This window comes from Nannobrachium achirus (genome assembly GCF_963921795.1).
Source record: "Nannobrachium achirus genome assembly, chromosome: 16".
Classification (NCBI taxonomy): Eukaryota; Metazoa; Chordata; class Actinopteri; order Myctophiformes; family Myctophidae; genus Nannobrachium; species Nannobrachium achirus.
The window spans coordinates 6,325,923-6,345,125 of record NC_137823.1 but is presented as its reverse complement, the minus strand read 5'-3'; the positions used below and the strand labels follow the sequence as shown (position 1 = coordinate 6,345,125).

Sequence of the window (19,203 nt, the reverse complement as noted above, 5' to 3'; positions counted from 1 at the left end):
GACATCAGGGAACTCCATATGTGGGCATAAAAGGGATTCTGTTAGTGTGACATCACAGTGATGTCAGAGTGGAAACCCCATAGAACCACAGTGTCAGGCGTGACAGACAGACAGAGATATAAGTTATACTATTTTAAAACACACATGAACCACTTTAGCCATGTTTTATACCTGTTGTTTGAAAATAGACAATCTACAAGCTCACAAGCTTATACATCTGCTATTTCCAAACATTTTGTACTTTTACTATGGGTACTTTAAACACGTTGCAGTCCGAAATAGAATGGTGGTTGGTGGATTAGCCATGAAATTTCTATTATTGTATTGTGATCTGAGACATAATATTATGTTTATAAACACGAGCCCGCCGCCCCTCCATCTTGGACAGCGGCGTTGTTTTTCTTTTTTTTTTTTCTCCCCAGGGCAGTAACTCACCATGTTTTTCTCGATCTCCGTTGGGATAGAATGGGCGTTTTGGCCGATCAACCATGTCTCTGTGCGTTTCGCGTGCGCGATCCATTCACGTAAATGTCCCCGCAAATAATCCATGTGTGATTGAAGAACAACACTGAGAAGTTTCGCCTGCATAGCTGCAAGTATGGCTGCAGTAGAAGCTAGAGTCTGCAAACAGCAAACAAATGGCTGGGAGAGCTGCTTGGACAAGGATAGGACCATGACGTCACCTCTGCTTCATGTACGGCCTGGGTGAGCTATGAATGCTCGAGTGAGGGCCAGGGAAGGCTAGACGATCGCCGATTTTCGGATCAAAATCTTTTATTCCGGTTTTAAAGACAAAGTCCGATTAAGTACGACGTGGCTGAGAGTCCCTGGGGGGAAGTCCGATATAGGACGGTTTTAACATTAAGGGGCTCCCCGTGGCTTGGAAGGTGTTAAGTACGTTTTGATGCCAATACTTTGGAACTTTTACTCGAGTACATTTTGAATTCCAGACTTGTACTTATAAGAGGGTATTTCTACATTGCAGTCGCCTGTTGATACTTTTACTCAAGTAAAGAATGAGAGTACTTTTTCCACCACTGCTTATTTCTCTCACATCTGGTTTGTTTAAAGGAGGACTTCACCACTTTTCAACCCATCTTCATATAATTGGTCCTCACTAAAAAATTGCTTTTTTTTCCCTGAGGAGGGCTGTGGGCAGGTCAGAAACCCATCGTCTTGTGACATCATCGATTGGGAATCCAAGCTAATAGAAACTGCAGGCTTTCTATTCCTGAACAGTTGCAATGTTAAAGTGGAAGCCATTTTTCTCGCGATAATAAAAATCGAAATATTTTTATCAAAAATATTGATTATTTTAGTTTTTTGGAAAATGATGATGTCACAAGACGATGGATTCTGAACTTCCCACAGCTCTCCTAGGAGTCTTGGACCAAGTAGAAAAAAATTGCGCTATTTTATTATGAACATTAGTGAGGACCTATTATATGAAGATAGCTTGAAAAGTGGTTAAGTCCTCCTTTAAGGCCAATTTAAAGTGTCAGTTCACCTATTTTTGACATAAAGCTGTGTGAAATACTTGCCATTAAAACAGTGGTTAAAAATGTATTAATTGATTACCAGAGTCCAGTGGTCAGAGTTCTGGTCAGTTTCTAATGAATATTAAGTAGTTCCAATGGGGTGGGGGCCATTTGGCGTGGTCCAGTCATTGAAAATAGATTAATCCACAAAACTAGCGTCATTTGTATTGTTGGCCTATTTCTACCATATAGAGCGAGGTTTCGTTCTGATCAGCTGACTGCAAAGCACCTTGTTTTGAGGAAATACGTTGCAGCGGCGTAGTGATACTGGACACAAAAAATAGTACCATGTGACAGAGGGGTCAAAGTTGAACGAAAGTTGGTCTATTTGGTAGAAATAGGTCAACAATACAAATGACGCTATTTTTGTGGATTCATCTATTTTTAATGATTGGGCCATGAGCCCCTGCCAAATCACCGGAACTACTTTATATTCATCTAAAACTGACCAGAACTCTGGATTAATATATTTGTAACCACTATTTTAATGGCAAGTATTTCACACAGCTTTATGTCAAAAATAGGTGAACTAAGGCCTGCTCAACACATTCTGAATCACATCCTCTTTGGGTACATTTAGATTTCATCTCTGAAGCTTTATTTCTATCTTGGTTGGTGGAGGAACAGACTGTTGTCAGTCTATAAAGCTGACTTATTGAAGCTTTATTTCTATCTTGGTTGGTGGAGGAACAGACTGTTGTCAGTCTATAAAGCTGACTTATTGAAGCTTTATTTCTATCTTGGTTGGTGGAGGAACAGACTGTTGTCAGTCTATAAAGCTGACTTATTGGTAAGGAGCTTTTCAAGGACGGTGGGCGGAGACTGGTAGCTGATAAATAATAAAGTGTTTCTGTCCATTTATCTTTGATACAGAGTAGAATTTACCATTTAGATCGGCTATTTTCTGCAAAGAGGTTTGGTGTAGAGGGGAAAAAGAGCAGTCTAAGTACAGAGTGAAAGGTCAAGTTTATTAAGTATTGATGGTTCAAGTGGTTAAATATCTGAAAACACAAATTGACATGAATCCAAAATACACTGACGATTGTGCTGCCAAACAATGAAACTATATGGAATCTATGAACAGGTTGTGGGGGTCCCTGCTTCATCTCTCTCTCAACTAAGGGGTCCCTGCTTCATCTCTCTCTCAACTAAGGGGTCCCTGCTTCATCTCTCTCTCAACTAAGGGGTCCCTGCTTCATCTCTCTCTCAACTAAGGGGTCCCTGCTTCATCTCTCTCTCAACTAAGGGGTCCCTGCTTCATCTCTCTCTCAACTAAGGGGTCCTTGGCCTGAAAACGTTGAAGACCCCTGCTCTAGACTGTAAATATGCATATTCAATTTAATAACACTCTAGTAAACCTAACCCATACATATTGTAACTATTATTAATGACTACTATGTATACATTTAATAACACTCAGTAACCCTAATCCATACATATTGTAACTATTATTAATGACTACTATGTATACATTTAATAACACCAGTAACTCTAACCCATACATATTGTAACTATTATTAATGACTACTATGTATACATTTAATAACACCAGTAACTCTAACCCATACATATTGTAACTATTATTAATGACTACTATGTATACATTTAATAACACCAGTAACTCTAACCCATACATATTGTAACTATTATTAATGACTACTATGTATACATTTAATAACACCAGTAACTCTAACCCATACATATTGTAACTATTATTAATGACTGCTATGTATACATTTAATAACACCAGTAACTCTAATCCATACATATTGTAACTATTATTAATGACTGCTATGTATACATTTAATAACACCAGTAACTCTAATCCATACATATTGTAACTATTATTAATGACTACTATGTATACATTTAATAACACCAGTAAACTCTAATCCATACATATTGTAACTATTATTAATGACTACTATGTATACATTTAATAACACCAGTAAACTCTAATCCATACATATTGTAACTATTATTAATGACTACTATGTATAACACCAGCAACCCTAATCAATACATATTGTAACTATTATTAATGACTACTATGTATACATTTAATAACACCAGTAAGCTCTAATCCATACATATTGTAACTTTTATTCAATAACTCCAGTAACTCTAACCATACATACTAGACTGTAACTATTATTAATTGTTGATTTATTTTATCCTCCATTAAACTGAGTTCTCCTGATCAAAGTCAACCTTTATTGATCTGTGTGTGCGTGTGTGTGTGTGTGCGTGTGTGTGTGTGTGTGTGTGTGTGTGTGTGTGTGTGTGTGTGTGTGTGTGTGTGTGTGTGTGTGTGTGTGTGTGTGTGTGTGTGTGTGTGTGTGTTTGTTCAGGCAGGCTATGAGGGGGTGTATGAGGACAGGAGTGCTAGAACAGACGGTGGATTTGAAATATCTGTAGCTTCAAACACAGCAGACTGTGGAGATAGCAGGAGGTATCTTCACACAGAGCAGACAGTGAAGGCATCTTCAGATATCAGACAGTGAAGGCATCTTCAGATAGCAGACAGTGAAGGTATCTTCAGATATCAGACAGTGAAGGCATCTTCAGATATCAGACAGTGAAGGCATCTTCAGATAGCAGACAGTGAAGGTATCTTCAGATATCAGACAGTGAAGGTATCTTCAGATATCAGACAGTGAAGGTATCTTCAGATAGCAGACAGTGAAGGTATCTTCAGATAGCAGACAGTGAAGGCATCTTCAGATATCAGACAGTGAAGGTATCTTCAGATAGCAGACAGTGAAGGTATCTTCAGATATCAGACAGTGAAGGTATCTTCAGATAGCAGACAGTGAAGGTATCTTCAGATAGCAGACAGTGAAGGTATCTTCAGATATCAGACAGTGAAGGTATCTTCAGATAGCAGACAGTGAAGGTATCTTCAAGGAGACAGCAGGGTGAAGATGGTTCTGTGGATCATTGTGAGCTCTGTGCTCTTTCATGGTGAGTAGATCTAATGAATGATGTCACTATGATGACTAAACTGGAAACATCTGAGATGTGGGCTTCTAACAGAGCAACACCAGCAGAAGTACCAGGAACAGGTTCAGCAGTAGAGTTGGTAACAATCAGCAGAATGTCAAGCACAGACTTGACATTCACCACTCAGACCCTCTTAAGACGTTATTTAAGAACATTTGGCATACAGCGATGTTTTCTTAGCTGTGATTTATGTTCTTATGTTAAAGGGATATTTCACTTTCAAAAAAACGTTTTGACATTTTATCGTCTAATCAGGCTTTTATGAACACCCCAAACAGATTTTAATTTGATTGATTCAATATAGATATTTGATGTAAATGTTATCAGGAGACTTGATCCAGAGCCTCTCCCCATATAGTCCATGGGCCATACGAGCCATTGGGCTAAAACGGCCCAATCACTAAACCATAGTCTTGTGGGGCAGTTTTTAGCCCAAGGAATGTTTTTTGTGCAAAACAGATGCTTGCAATGGATTCAGAATCATGAAAAACCCCTAGATTGACCCCTCATATGCTACTTAATGCAGATTTTTTCCTTTTTTTCCCCCCTGTAATGTAAAGTTAATGGGACACCAACTCTCGCGGCTGATAACACCAATTTAGCTGCGTCTCAGAAAGGGTTATCTTACCAAAATATAATCTACAGATATAGAGCTTTTAAAAAATGCATGGTAACCTTTGCCACCTTTCCGATACCGACATCTCATATGGCCCATGGATAATACACATCCATTGTAACTTCAAACTCCATTTTAACCATGATAGATTCATTAAAAACACACATTATTTTTTTCTGGTGACTCATACTAGCCTCCTAATACGTGAGCAGGCCGTGTTTTTTTCGATAACGTTTTTACTTTATTTTTGATAATTCTTCTGGAAAATTTAAAATATTTAAAAATATTATTAAAAATAAATGAAAAAAGTTATTGAAGAAACACGGCCTGCTCACGTATTAGGAGTCACCAGAAAAAAATAATGGTTGTTTTTAATGAATCCATCATGGTTAAAATGTAGTTTGAAGTTACAATGGGTGTGTGTGGGGGGAGAGGCCCTGGGCCTGGAGGGCCTGGTAACATTTACATCAAATATCAAAATAGCGAATAAAGCAAATTAAAATATGTTCAGGCTGTTCATAAAAGCCTGATTAGACAATAAAATGACCGAACATTTTTTTGAAAGTGGAATATCCCTTTAAGAAGAAATCTACGCACACTGTAGAGCACTCTTAGGGTGGCCTTTCAGTTCTTAAGTGTGACAGTTTGTGCAAAAATATTCTTCAATTCTACAGTTGTATAATATATGATTTAAATCACAATAATACGTGTATCATATCTTTAGAGCAGCGGTTCTCAAAGTGTGGTTTGGGGACCCCCAGGGGTCCTTTAGGAAGTTCCAGGGGGTCCACAGTAAAACGAGGATCAGTTTTACCACTTTAACCCTGTTTTAAACTTTGTTTGAAAATAGCCGATCTACAAGCTCACAAAGCGTTACCATTACAGACCATTTTGAGCTTGTAGATTGGATATTTTTTCAAACTCTTGAAAAATCTCCCTAGGCAGAACATATTTCCAGGTGAGGGTCTGCAGAATGCATTTCAATTGGGGGGTCCTTGACATTAAAATGTTTAGAAAAAAACTGAAAAATGAAAATTGCATCCCAACCCTAACAGACACGGTTGAGTTGAAGCCCAAGTCACATACATAACCCTGACTAAACAGATGGTTAGGGTTAGGTTAGTTTAACCCTGACTAAACAGATGGTTAGGTTAGTTTAACCCTGACTAAACAGATGGTTAGGGTTAGGTTAGTTTAACCCTGACTAAACAGATGGTTAGGTTAGTTTAACCCTGACTAAACAGATGGATGCTGGTTAGGGTTAGGTTAGTTTAACCCTGACTAAACAGATGGTTAGGTTAGTTTAACCCTGACTAAACAGATGGATGCTGGTTAGGGTTAGGTTAGTTTAACCCTGACTAAACAGATGGTTAGGTTAGTTTAACCTGTAATTTTATTAACTCTTCCAATAAGGGAAGGATTCCAAATAAGCCTGATGGCTTCTTCCTTTCCTCGCACTGTATTTTGTTCCCATGTATATAATGTTACATGTTTTATATGATGTGCTAATAAACTAAACTAAACTAAACTAACCCTGACTAAACAGATGGATGCTGGTTAGGGTTAGGTTAGTTTAACCCTGACTAAACAGATGGTTAGGTTAGTTTAACCCTGACTAAACAGATGGTTAGGGTTAGGTTAGTTTAACCCTGACTAAACAGATGGATGCTGGTTAGGTTAGTTTAACCCTGACTAAACAGATGGATGCTGGTTAGGGTTAGGTTAGTTTAACCCTGACTAAACAGATGGTTAGGGTTAGGTTAGTTTAACCCTGACTAAACAGATGGTTAGGGTTAGGTTAGTTTAACCCTGACTAAACAGATGGATGCTGGTTAGGGTTAGGTTAGTTTAACCCTGACTAAACAGATGGTTAGGTTAGTTTAACCCTGACTAAACAGATGGATGCTGGTTAGGGTTAGGTTAGTTTAACCCTGACTAAACAGATGGTTAGGTTAGTTTAACCTGTAATTTTATTAACTCTTCCAATAAGGGAAGGATTCCAAATAAGCCTGATGGCTTCTTCCTTTCCTCGCACTGTATTTTGTTCCCATGTATATAATGTTACATGTTTTATATGATGTGCTAATAAACTAAACTAAACTAAACTAACCCTGACTAAACAGATGGATGCTGGTTAGGGTTAGGTTAGTTTAACCCTGACTAAACAGATGGTTAGGTTAGTTTAACCCTGACTAAACAGATGGTTAGGGTTAGGTTAGTTTAACCCTGACTAAACAGATGGATGCTGGTTAGGTTAGTTTAACCCTGACTAAACAGATGGATGCTGGTTAGGGTTAGGTTAGTTTAACCCTGACTAAACAGATGGTTAGGGTTAGGTTAGTTTAACCCTGACTAAACAGATGGTTAGGGTTAGGTTAGTTTAACCCTGACTAAACAGATGGATGCTGGTTAGGGTTAGGTTAGTTTAACCCTGACTAAACAGATGGTTAGGGTTAGGTTAGTTTAACCCTGACTAAACAGATGGTTAGGGTTAGGTTAGTTTAACCCTGACTAAACAGATGGATGCTGGTTAGGTTAGTTTAACCCTGACTAAACAGATGGTTAGAGTTAGGTTAGTTTAACCCTGACTAAACAGATGGTTAGGTTAGTTTAACCCTGACTAAACAGATGGATGCTGGTTAGGGTTAGGTTAGTTTAACCCTGACTAAACAGATGGTTAGGTTAGTTTAACCCTGACTAAACAGATGGATGCTGGTTAGGGTTAGGTTAGTTTAACCCTGACTAAACAGATGGTTAGGTTAGTTTAACCTGTAATTTTATTAACTCTTCCAATAAGGGAAGGATTCCAAATAAGCCTGATGGCTTCTTCCTTTCCTCGCACTGTATTTTGTTCCCATGTATATAATGTTACATGTTTTATATGATGTGCTAATAAACTAAACTAAACTAAACTAACCCTGACTAAACAGATGGATGCTGGTTAGGGTTAGGTTAGTTTAACCCTGACTAAACAGATGGTTAGGTTAGTTTAACCCTGACTAAACAGATGGTTAGGGTTAGGTTAGTTTAACCCTGACTAAACAGATGGATGCTGGTTAGGTTAGTTTAACCCTGACTAAACAGATGGATGCAGAGGGAGGGAGTGTGCAGGGGGAGGTGTGTATCCAGGGACGTGCTGGGCCTCTGATTCAGCCCGGGAAAAAGAGTTGTAGAGGCCCTCATTGTGTGCTATAGAGAGAGATCTCTCTCTATAGCGCTGCTGCTACTCAAAGATTTGCCATATCAGATCATGACACGTGACAAGCCAGAGGGCCAATTGCTGTACATGAGTTATATTTCGTCGTTGTCAGGTGGAAACCTTGTATGTCCAAAACCGTTTGTTTTGTATTTATCATTTTAAAAAATGATTTAAACTAGTGAAAACAGCCAATCTACAAGCACACAACTTGTGTGCTTGTAGATCTGCTGTTTTCACTACTTTTTGCAACGGCCTTATAGGATGAAGCAGGGCTTTGCGTTGCGAAAAAATATATACATTTTTTCGAAACTTGGAGATACAAGGTTTCTGCCCGAAAGTGACGATTTACTTTGTTGGCCGCCCAGCCTCCAAAATGGAACGAAGGACGAATGGCCGGCCGGGAATGAACCGGCCGTTAGGGAGTTGTCCCGCTTTTCCCAATGGCCAGCACGTCCCTGTGTGTATCTGAAAGTCATGAGTGTTTATGCAGGAGTAGGCCTGCTTATGGCTCTGGTCAAAACATGGTTATTTCAATGGGGATGGAGCGGATCTTTTGAGAATCCCACAAATGGCAGATGTTTCAATTGAATCTGCTCCATTCCTATTGAGATGCATCCATACTTTGGTGTGACTGTAGCCTAACACAGTGGTTCTCAACCTGTGGGTCGGGACCCCCAGGGGGGTCCCCAAATTATTTTGGGGGGTCCCCAGATGATTAACTTGATGTGCAACATTGTTTTCTCACTCAGTAGTGAACAAACCAACAAGGTTTAAGTGTATAGAGAGCATCTGCACATTTATAAAGTGACAATTTAGGGACTTTTTAACACCTCTAAAATGACAAATTAAACATTGGCCAAATTGTTAACTATTTTCACAATAGAACCGTGTTATACAAAATGCTCGTAGGATGGGGGGGTCCCCAGTTAAAATATGATTATTTGGGGGGTCCCCAGTTAAAATATGATTATTTCTGGGGTCCCCAGTTAAAATATGATTATTTGGGGGTCCCCAGTTAAAATATGATTATTTGGGCCCAGTTAAAATATGATTATTTGGGGGTCCCCAGTTAAAATATGATTATTTGGGGGGTCCCCAGTTAAAATATGATTATTTGGGGGTCCCCAGTTAAAATATGATTATTTGGGGGTCCCCAGTTAAAATATGATTATTTGGGGGGTCCCCAGTTGAAAAAATATGATTATTTGGGGGGTCGTGGCCTGAAAAGGTTGAGAACCAACCTGATAGTTGTACTTGTAATAGAGTATTTCTACATGGTGGTATTGATAGTTGTACTTGTAATAGAGTATTTATTCATGGTGGTATTGATAGTTGTACTTGTAATAGAGTATTTCTACATGGTGGTATTGATAGTTGTACTTGTAATAGAGTATTTCTTCATGGTGGTATTGATAGTTGTACTTGTAATAGAGTATTTCTACATGGTGGTATTGATAGTTGTACTTGTAATAGAGTATTTCTACATGGTGGTATTGATAGTTGTACTCGAGTACTTGTGGTTTTACTCATTAACACTTCGGCCGCCTACCAGAGCCAAACACGTTCAGGAACGAGATAAGGTTTCCATGGTAACCCGCATCTCAGACCGCTGCTTCGACTTGTCGGTCGCAAATAAACCGCTTACGTCATAAAGCAGCGCAGCCAGGCGCGACCGCGAGCGGCCGGCCGCCATTGACTTCTATTCTATACTGAAACATAAAAACGGCTGTATCTCGAAATAAGGTGAAAACAACGCCAAAGAGGCCGAGATCAGCTTGTCTTCACGGCGACACTACGCCGTGATGATCGGCCCCCGTTAGGATTTTAGTTTTCACGAGCGTTTGTAAACAACAGACGTCCATCTTAGAATCGTCAATGCGCACCCACGTGCACTCGCACGGAGCTTCCGGGGCTCTTCAAAATAAAGCGCAAGTGAACGGTGGCGTCCTGAGTGTTAATGTGATGATGTTTCTCTCCAGCTCTCCAGGTGTCTCTCATCACAACAGGTAAACAAACATCAATAAATAAATAAATGAATAAATGAATAAATGAATAAATGAATAAATGAATAAATGAATAAATACTTAGATAGATAGATAGTAGAGATTGTAACCTAGAATGTTTTGTTCTGATCAAAGTAATATATTACTTTATTTGAGTGTTTGTTTCTATTGTGTGTGTGTGTGTGTGTGTATGTGTGTGTGTGTGTGTGTGTGTGTGTGTGTGTGTGTGTGTGTGTGTGTGTGTGTGTGTGTGTGTGTGTGTGTGTGTGTGTACAGAGCATGGTGATATCAGGTTGGTGGGAGGAACCAGTCGCTGTACTGGTGTAGTGGAGATGAAACACCAGGGAGTCTGGAGATCAGTGTGGAATGGTTATGTTACCTGGACCTCTCAGACATCATCAGTAGTGTGCAGACAGCTGGGATGTGGATCTGATGGTTCTGGACAAGGGAGATCTGGTTCTACAGATCAACCTGTATGGGGGATTTATCCTTCATGTAAAGGAAGTGAGTCTGCTGTGGTGGAGTGTAGAGGAACAGTGCTGGATCGTAGCTCCTACCACACTGTGTATCTGACCTGTTCAGGTAACAAACAATGACTTCAACAATGACACTGATCTATACTGTCTGTCTGTCTGTCTGTCTGTCTGTCTGTCTGTCTGTCTGTCTGTCTGTCTGTCTGTCTGTCTGTCTGTCTGTCTGTCTGTCTGTCTGTCTGTCTGTCTGTCTGATGTGAGCTTGTAGATCTGCTATTATAGATAATGCCAATTGTACAAAGAAGAAAATGTGCACATCTATTTCCATTGTGTGTGTGTGTGTGTGTGTGTGTGTGTGTGTGTGTGTGTGTGTGTGTGTGTGTGTGTGTGTGTGTGTGTGTGTGTGTGTGTGTGTGTGTGTGTGTGTAGATAGCTTGTACTGTAGATACCAAAAGCAGCAGATCTACAAGCTCAAAGTCACATCGCTACGTTTGATGCTTGTGTGGGAAACTGTTGTCAGATCAAGTAGAGAATTCATTCAGGCTTTGTTCCTACTGACTCTGTGGACACAGTCTAGACCAGGGGTCTTCAACAGGGGGTCCGGGACCCCTAGGGGGTCCTCAGAGTTACTACAGGGGCTCCTCCAAATCTTTGTGTGATAGAAAGAGGTTTGGTGTAGAGGGGAGAAGCATTGACGGTTCAAGTGGTTAAATATCTGAAAACACAAGTTGACATGAATCCAAAATACACTGATGATTGTGCTGTCAAACAATGAAACGATATGGAATCTATGAACAGGTTGTGGGGGTCCCTGCTTCATCTCTCTCTCAACTAAGGGGTCCCTGCTTCATTTCTCTCAACTAAGGGGTCCTTGGTCTGAAAACGTTGAAGACCCCTGGTCTAGACGTATAGAACACAAATCTGTCAATGTGATTATAATACATTTACTCCCATTGATTCCAGATGGAGACCTAAATGCATTTGGGTCTCCATCTGGAATCAATGGGCCTGCAAAGAGTCTCCTCAGATGATTGTCTTAGGATGGAATGAGACAAAAACAAAGAGTCTCCTCAGATGATTGTCTTAGGATGGAATGAGACAAAAACAAACTCAAGTTTCCATGAGGAGTAATTAATAGAAACAAGTCCTTTAAGCCTCTTTCACACAGACTAGGTGAAAACATCCATCCCATTCATTTACTTTTTTTTTTTTTTTTTTTTTATTAGTGCAAACATTCAATCCAACATAATGATACATAACACTTTTCCAGTGCACTTTTTTTTTCCAAGCTGCCGACAGACAGGCCACAAAACACAGAACAAAACAAAACAAACAATGACTTGACTTACTAAGTAAACAAAAAAACAAAACAGAGACTAACAAACCAAGGAAAGAAAAAGAAAAGAACAAATACTGAGAAATAATAATAATAATATTATAAATAAATAACCATAAAAGGGGGGGGGGGGGGGGGGGGTGGAGTGCATACCAGCTCAACTATACAGTATTTATGGGTATAGATGCAAAGTAATCCATGTGAGGTTGCCAAACCTGCCAAAAGTCCTGCTGTTTGTTTTTGATATTATAATAAACTTTGTCCAGGGGGGTGTAGCTGGATAGTTCATTTAGCCAATGTGAAACTGTGAAAGGGATAGATGACTTCCAGTGTATAGTGATGCATTTCTTTGCTGCTAAAAAAGCTAAGTCCATGTATTGCTTTTGGTGTCTGTTCCCCCCGTCCTCTCTGCCAGTGCCGAAAAGGCACAGGCGAGGGGAGTAGGGGACAGAAATCCCCAAGCAGGACGAGACAGCATCCAAAACTGCGTGCCAAAAAGATGACACAACACTGCATGTCCAGAACATATGAAAGAAAGTCCCCCTCTGTTTCTTACACCTCCAGCAGAGGAAAGACATCTCACTATTCATCTTATGCAGCTTCTCTGGTGTATAATAAACTCTATGTATAGTTTGGAATTGGGATAACTTATGACGGAGGTTATAAGAGCAGGTATGTATTTTAGCACATACGTAAGACCAGTCTTCTGGGCTTATCTGAACTGAGAGGTCTTGTTCCCATTTTTTCTTAGTATTTTCTGTGTTAGCAGGCAAGGATTCTAGAAGGCCCTTATAAAATCCAGTTCCATCCATTCATTTACAATGGGAGCATGATGCGTGACAGTCCGTCTTGTACGATACGGCAAAGTTGTGTCTGCTGTGCCGTATCAGAGAGGCGGGTATGGCTGCAGCCGTGGAGCTCCTCCCTCAGCAGAGCTCTCTTGTCAGATCTCCCGTCTCAGGTACAACGGCAAGTCTACAGGGTCAAAAATCCTAAAACAGTAAAGAGACTTGCCGTTGCGTATCAGACTTTGGGGCCTCGGCCTGGGACTGCAGAGTGGGACTGCAGAGTGGCTCCGCGATACCTGGAGGTATCGCGGAGCTCCAGGGACCCCCTGGCAGCAGTGCGCCGCCTCCCGTGTAGCCGCAAAAATGACCCCTCCAACAGTGCTGCTCACGGGGAATTCCCGGGGACCACTGCTCCGGGGACCCCTGTGACGGACAAAAGTGGACGCGCCGCCCAGTGGAGGACCCCCGCCACTGCAACACGCATAAAAGGGCATAACTCGGCCTCCGAACGACCGGGAGAGCCGAGGCCGGCACCCAGGGGGTCCCCGGTGGCCGAGCCACCACCGGGGCCCACTGTGGACCCCCGTGGCGCGGAAAAAAACAAAAAATAGGCGAATCTAGCAGATCTATAGGCTACTGCTCCACTCCACGGGCCGTGGCTCGGCCGGGGAGGGGTCCGCAGACCCCCGCTCCTCAGGGGGGGTCCCCGGGGCTCCCTCCCCGCCGACCCACTGCCTAAGCCCCGCCACGCCGTCCAGGGACCCCCGCGGGCCCCCGTTAAACCACAAATGAAGTGATTGTAGCGGATCAACAAGCTCATTTTCTCCAAACGCAGCTCAACCGCCTCGTCACATGGGTCCCTGGAGGTCACATGGGTCCCTGGAGGTCACATGGGTCCCTGCCTGGAGTCCAAGGCCCGCACGGCGGGAGAAAGTCTGGAGCTGGGGGGGGGGGGGGGGGGGTGTCCGCGAACGGCGTGGCGGGGCCCCGGTGCTCGGTGGGCGGCCAGGGACCCCCGGTGGACCCTCCTGAAAAGCGGGGGTCCGCTTCTCCCCGGCTGAGCCAAGGCCGGGGAGAGTAGCTGGTAGTGGAGCAGTAGCTTGTAGATCGGCTACTTTTGCCTATTCCTGGCGGCGCCGGGGTCCGTGGGGGTCCACTGGGGGCCCCGGAGGTGGTCTGGCCGCCGATGACCCCCTGGGTGCCGGCCCCGGCTCTCCTGGTCGCTCAGAGGCTGCAGTGGTGGGGGTCCACCGCTAGGTGGTGCTCTACGCGTGGCCGACGCGTGGGTCGCTCGGAGACAGAGCCTTTTATGTGCACTACAGTGGCGGGGGTCCTCCACTAGGCGGCGCGTCTACTTTTGTGTACGTTCCAGGGGTCCCCGGAGCAGTGGTCCCCGGGAATTCCCTGTGAGCAGCCCCGTTGGAGGGTCATTTTTGCAGCTACAGAAAACCCCCTGGCGCCCCGCCGCCAGGGGGTCCCTGGAGCTCTGCGATACCTCGAGGGGTCCTTGGAGGTGGTCCCTCAGTGTGAGCCACTCTGCAGTCCCAGGCCGAGGCCCCAAAGTCGGAACTTTACTGTTTTAGGATTTTTGACCCTGTAGACTTGCCATTGTTCCTGAGACGGGAGATCTGACAAGAGAGCTCTGAGAGAGGAGCTGACTCCACCCTGCAGCCTGACGCTCTTGGTATCTGACAGACTGACAAGGACACATCTCATTTAAATAAAGTTCATCTCATTTAAATAAAGTTCATCTCATTTAAATAAAGTTCATCTCATTTAAATAAAGTTCATCTCATTTAAATAAAGTTCATCTCATTTAAATAAAGTTCATCTCAACCCACTTCATGCAAATCTGATCCATCCGTGAGCTCCCTGCAGCCAATGAGAGCAGAGCTGCTACGAGCTCCCTGCAGCCAATGAGAGCAGAGCTGCTGTGAGCTCCCTGCAGCCAATGAGAGCAGAGCTGCTGGGAGCTCCCTGCAGCCAATGAGAGCAGAGCTGCTGTGAGCTCCCTGCAGCCAATGAGAGCAGAGCTGCTGTGTGTAGAGGCGTGGCTGTGGGAAATGACAGGAAGTGACGTAAACAGAGTGACTGTCAATCAACAACAGCATGACCAATGACACGCCTACGTGTCTTTCATACGTCTTGACCAGAGCGGTCTGAGGAGAGTGACGACACTCCCCCTAGAACTCCATGTCTGAAACACCTTGAAGATGTTTGCCAGACCCATGAAATGGGTAGGCCTACATAAGCAAATGTCGGTCTGTCTGTCCGGGTTTTCTATATAAAGGGTATATATGATGATGACATGATGATGACATGCCTACAAAAGGCATGATGTCATAAATGATGATGACAGACAAGGGGTTGGCAGAACCGGGGTCTGGCACAACCAGGTTGACCTGGTCTTGTTTAATGACATGTGGTCTATGATGTCATACATCTATGATGTCATACGTCTATGATGTCATACATCTATGATGTCATACAGCTATGATGTCATATGTCTATGATGTCATACATCTATAATGTCATACATCTATGATGTCATACATCTAAAAGGTCATACATCTATGAGGTCATACATCTATGATGTCAGACATCTATGACATCATACATCTATGACGTCATAGATCTATGACGTCAGACGTCTATGACGTCAGGCATCAGTCATCTCCATATTTAGGTACATAGGTCACACTATGTCAATATTTTGGCCACATTTTGTCCCACTTAAACAACCAACCAGTTCTGTGCATTTTTTGTCAAAGTTGATCTCATGGCAAAGCACCAGCGCTCACCCAGCAGTCTGCTGTCACCCAGGCTGATGTGAGTTGCCGGACATTGTTCTATATACATAATAAATGCTCTCTCTGTCTGTCTGTCTCTCTCTCTCTCTCTCTCTCTCTCTCTCTCTCTCTCTCGCTCTCTCTCTCCAGTTCATGGTGGTTGGACAGGATGGTCCAGTTGGAGTCAGTGTTCTACTTCCTGTATCCCAGAAGGCAGTGCATCGACCAGGACACGTTCTCGTTCCTGTACTAACCCCGCCCCTTCCTCCTCCGGCAACAGCTGTGTTGGAGAGGCCAATGAGACGGGACGCTGTGATCACCTGACTTCCTGTCCAGGTACCACACTGATCACATGACTTCCTGTTAGGTACCACACTGATCACATGACTTCCTGTTAGGTACCACACTGATCACATGACTTCCTGTCCAGGTACCACACTGATCACATGACTTCCTGTTAAGTACCACACTGATCACATGACTTCCTGTCCAGGTACCACACTGATCACATGACTTCCTGTTAGGTACCACACTGATCACATGACTTCCTCTTCTTTCGTGTATCATCCTCAAATGTCCAACTCAGTATCATGTAGCAGATCTATAGGCTACTGCTCCACTCCACGGGCCGTGGCTCGGCCGGGGAGGGGTCCGCAGACCCCCGCTCCTCAGGGGGGGTCCCCGGGGCTCCCTCCCCGCCGACCCACTGCCTAAGCCCCGCCACGCCGTCCAGGGACCCCCGCGGGCCCCCGTTAAACCACAAATGAAGTGATTGTAGCGGATCAACAAGCTCATTTTCTCCAAACGCAGCTCAACCGCCTCGTCACATGGGTCCCTGGAGGTCACATGGGTCCCTGGAGGTCACATGGGTCCCTGCCTGGAGTCCAAGGCCCGCACGGCGGGAGAAAGTCTGGAGCTGGGGGGGGGGGGGGGGGGGGTGTCCGCGAACGGCGTGGCGGGGCCCCGGTGCTCGGTGGGCGGCCAGGGACCCCCGGTGGACCCTCCTGAAAAGCGGGGGTCCGCTTCTCCCCGGCTGAGCCAAGGCCGGGGAGAGTAGCTGGTAGTGGAGCAGTAGCTTGTAGATCGGCTACTTTTGCCTATTCCTGGCGGCGCCGGGGTCCGTGGGGGTCCACTGGGGGCCCCGGAGGTGGTCTGGCCGCCGATGACCCCCTGGGTGCCGGCCCCGGCTCTCCTGGTCGCTCAGAGGCTGCAGTGGTGGGGGTCCACCGCTAGGTGGTGCTCTACGCGTGGCCGACGCGTGGGTCGCTCGGAGACAGAGCCTTTTATGTGCACTACAGTGGCGGGGGTCCTCCACTAGGCGGCGCGTCTACTTTTGTGTACGTTCCAGGGGTCCCCGGAGCAGTGGTCCCCGGGAATTCCCTGTGAGCAGCCCCGTTGGAGGGTCATTTTTGCAGCTACAGAAAACCCCCTGGCGCCCCGCCGCCAGGGGGTCCCTGGAGCTCTGCGATACCTCGAGGGGTCCTTGGAGGTGGTCCCTCAGTGTGAGCCACTCTGCAGTCCCAGGCCGAGGCCCCAAAGTCGGAACTTTACTGTTTTAGGATTTTTGACCCTGTAGACTTGCCATTGTTCCTGAGACGGGAGATCTGACAAGAGAGCTCTGAGAGAGGAGCTGACTCCACCCTGCAGCCTGACGCTCTTGGTATCTGACAGACTGACAAGGACACATCTCATTTAAATAAAGTTCATCTCATTTAAATAAAGTTCATCTCATTTAAATAAAGTTCATCTCATTTAAATAAAGTTCATCTCATTTAAATAAAGTTCATCTCATTTAAATAAAGTTCATCTCAACCCACTTCATGCAAATCTGATCCATCCGTGAGCTCCCTGCAGCCAATGAGAGCAGAGCTGCTACGAGCTCCCTGCAGCCAATGAGAGCAGAGCTGCTGTGAGCTCCCTGCAGCCAATGAGAGCAGAGCTGCTGGGAGCTCCCTGCAGCCAATGAGAGCAGAGCTGCTGTGAGCTCCCTGCAGCCAATGAGAGCAGAGCTGCTGTGTGTAGAGGCGTGGCTGTGGGAAATGACAGGAAGTGACGTAAACAGAGTGACTGTCAATCAACAACAGCATGACCAATGACACGCCTACGTGTCTTTCATACGTCTTGACCAGAGCGGTCTGAGGAGAGTGACGACACTCCCCCTAGAACTCCATGTCTGAAACACCTTGAAGATGTTTGCCAGACCCATGAAATGGGTAGGCCTACATAAGCAAATGTCGGTCTGTCTGTCCGGGTTTTCTATATAAAGGGTATATATGATGATGACATGATGATGACATGCCTACAAAAGGCATGATGTCATAAATGATGATGACAGACAAGGGGTTGGCAGAACCGGGGTCTGGCACAACCAGGTTGACCTGGTCTTGTTTAATGACATGTGGTCTATGATGTCATACATCTATGATGTCATACGTCTATGATGTCATACATCTATGATGTCATACAGCTATGATGTCATATGTCTATGATGTCATACATCTATAATGTCATACATCTATGATGTCATACATCTAAAAGGTCATACATCTATGAGGTCATACATCTATGATGTCAGACATCTATGACATCATACATCTATGACGTCATAGATCTATGACGTCAGACGTCTATGACGTCAGGCATCAGTCATCTCCATATTTAGGTACATAGGTCACACTATGTCAATATTTTGGCCACATTTTGTCCCACTTAAACAACCAACCAGTTCTGTGCATTTTTTGTCAAAGTTGATCTCATGGCAAAGCACCAGCGCTCACCCAGCAGTCTGCTGTCACCCAGGCTGATGTGAGTTGCCGGACATTGTTCTATATACATAATAAATGCTCTCTCTGTCTGTCTGTCTCTCTCTCTCTCTCTCTCTCTCTCTCTCTCTCTCTCTCGCTCTCTCTCTCCAGTTCATGGTGGTTGGACAGGATGGTCCAGTTGGAGTCAGTGTTCTACTTCCTGTATCCCAGAAGGCAGTGCATCGACCAGGACACGTTCTCGTTCCTGTACTAACCCCGCCCCTTCCTCCTCCGGCAACAGCTGTGTTGGAGAGGCCAATGAGACGGGACGCTGTGATCACCTGACTTCCTGTCCAGGTACCACACTGATCACATGACTTCCTGTTAGGTACCACACTGATCACATGACTTCCTGTTAGGTACCACACTGATCACATGACTTCCTGTCCAGGTACCACACTGATCACATGACTTCCTGTTAAGTACCACACTGATCACATGACTTCCTGTCCAGGTACCACACTGATCACATGACTTCCTGTTAGGTACCACACTGATCACATGACTTCCTCTTCTTTCGTGTATCATCCTCAAATGTCCAACTCAGTATCATGTAGCCACGCCCTTGTCTCTGGTCCCACTTGGAAGAGGCCGGCCTCTGAAGGTGGTTTGTACAGAGGGCTAGAGCCCGACCGATATATCGGTCAAACCGAT

General features: G+C 44.3%; 1 protein-coding gene across 2 annotated transcripts in view; it reads left to right on the top strand.

Moving 5' to 3' along the window:
• The first annotated feature begins 3,929 nt into the window (after positions 1–3,929).
• LOC308300534 (hyaluronan-binding protein 2-like) overlaps positions 3,930–19,203 on the top strand; it is a 28,740-nt gene continuing 13,466 nt past the window's right edge. For both annotated transcript variants that reach the window (XM_080744388.1, XM_080744387.1), the window contains exons 1-5: positions 3,930–4,502; positions 10,336–10,362; positions 10,636–10,941; positions 15,896–16,081; positions 18,661–18,846. In XM_080744388.1, coding sequence (XP_080600514.1) covers positions 4,463–4,502; positions 10,336–10,362; positions 10,636–10,941; positions 15,896–16,081; positions 18,661–18,846 — 745 coding nt within the window. In that variant the 5' untranslated portion in view covers positions 3,930–4,462. The remainder of the gene's footprint in view (positions 4,503–10,335; positions 10,363–10,635; positions 10,942–15,895; positions 16,082–18,660; positions 18,847–19,203) is intronic.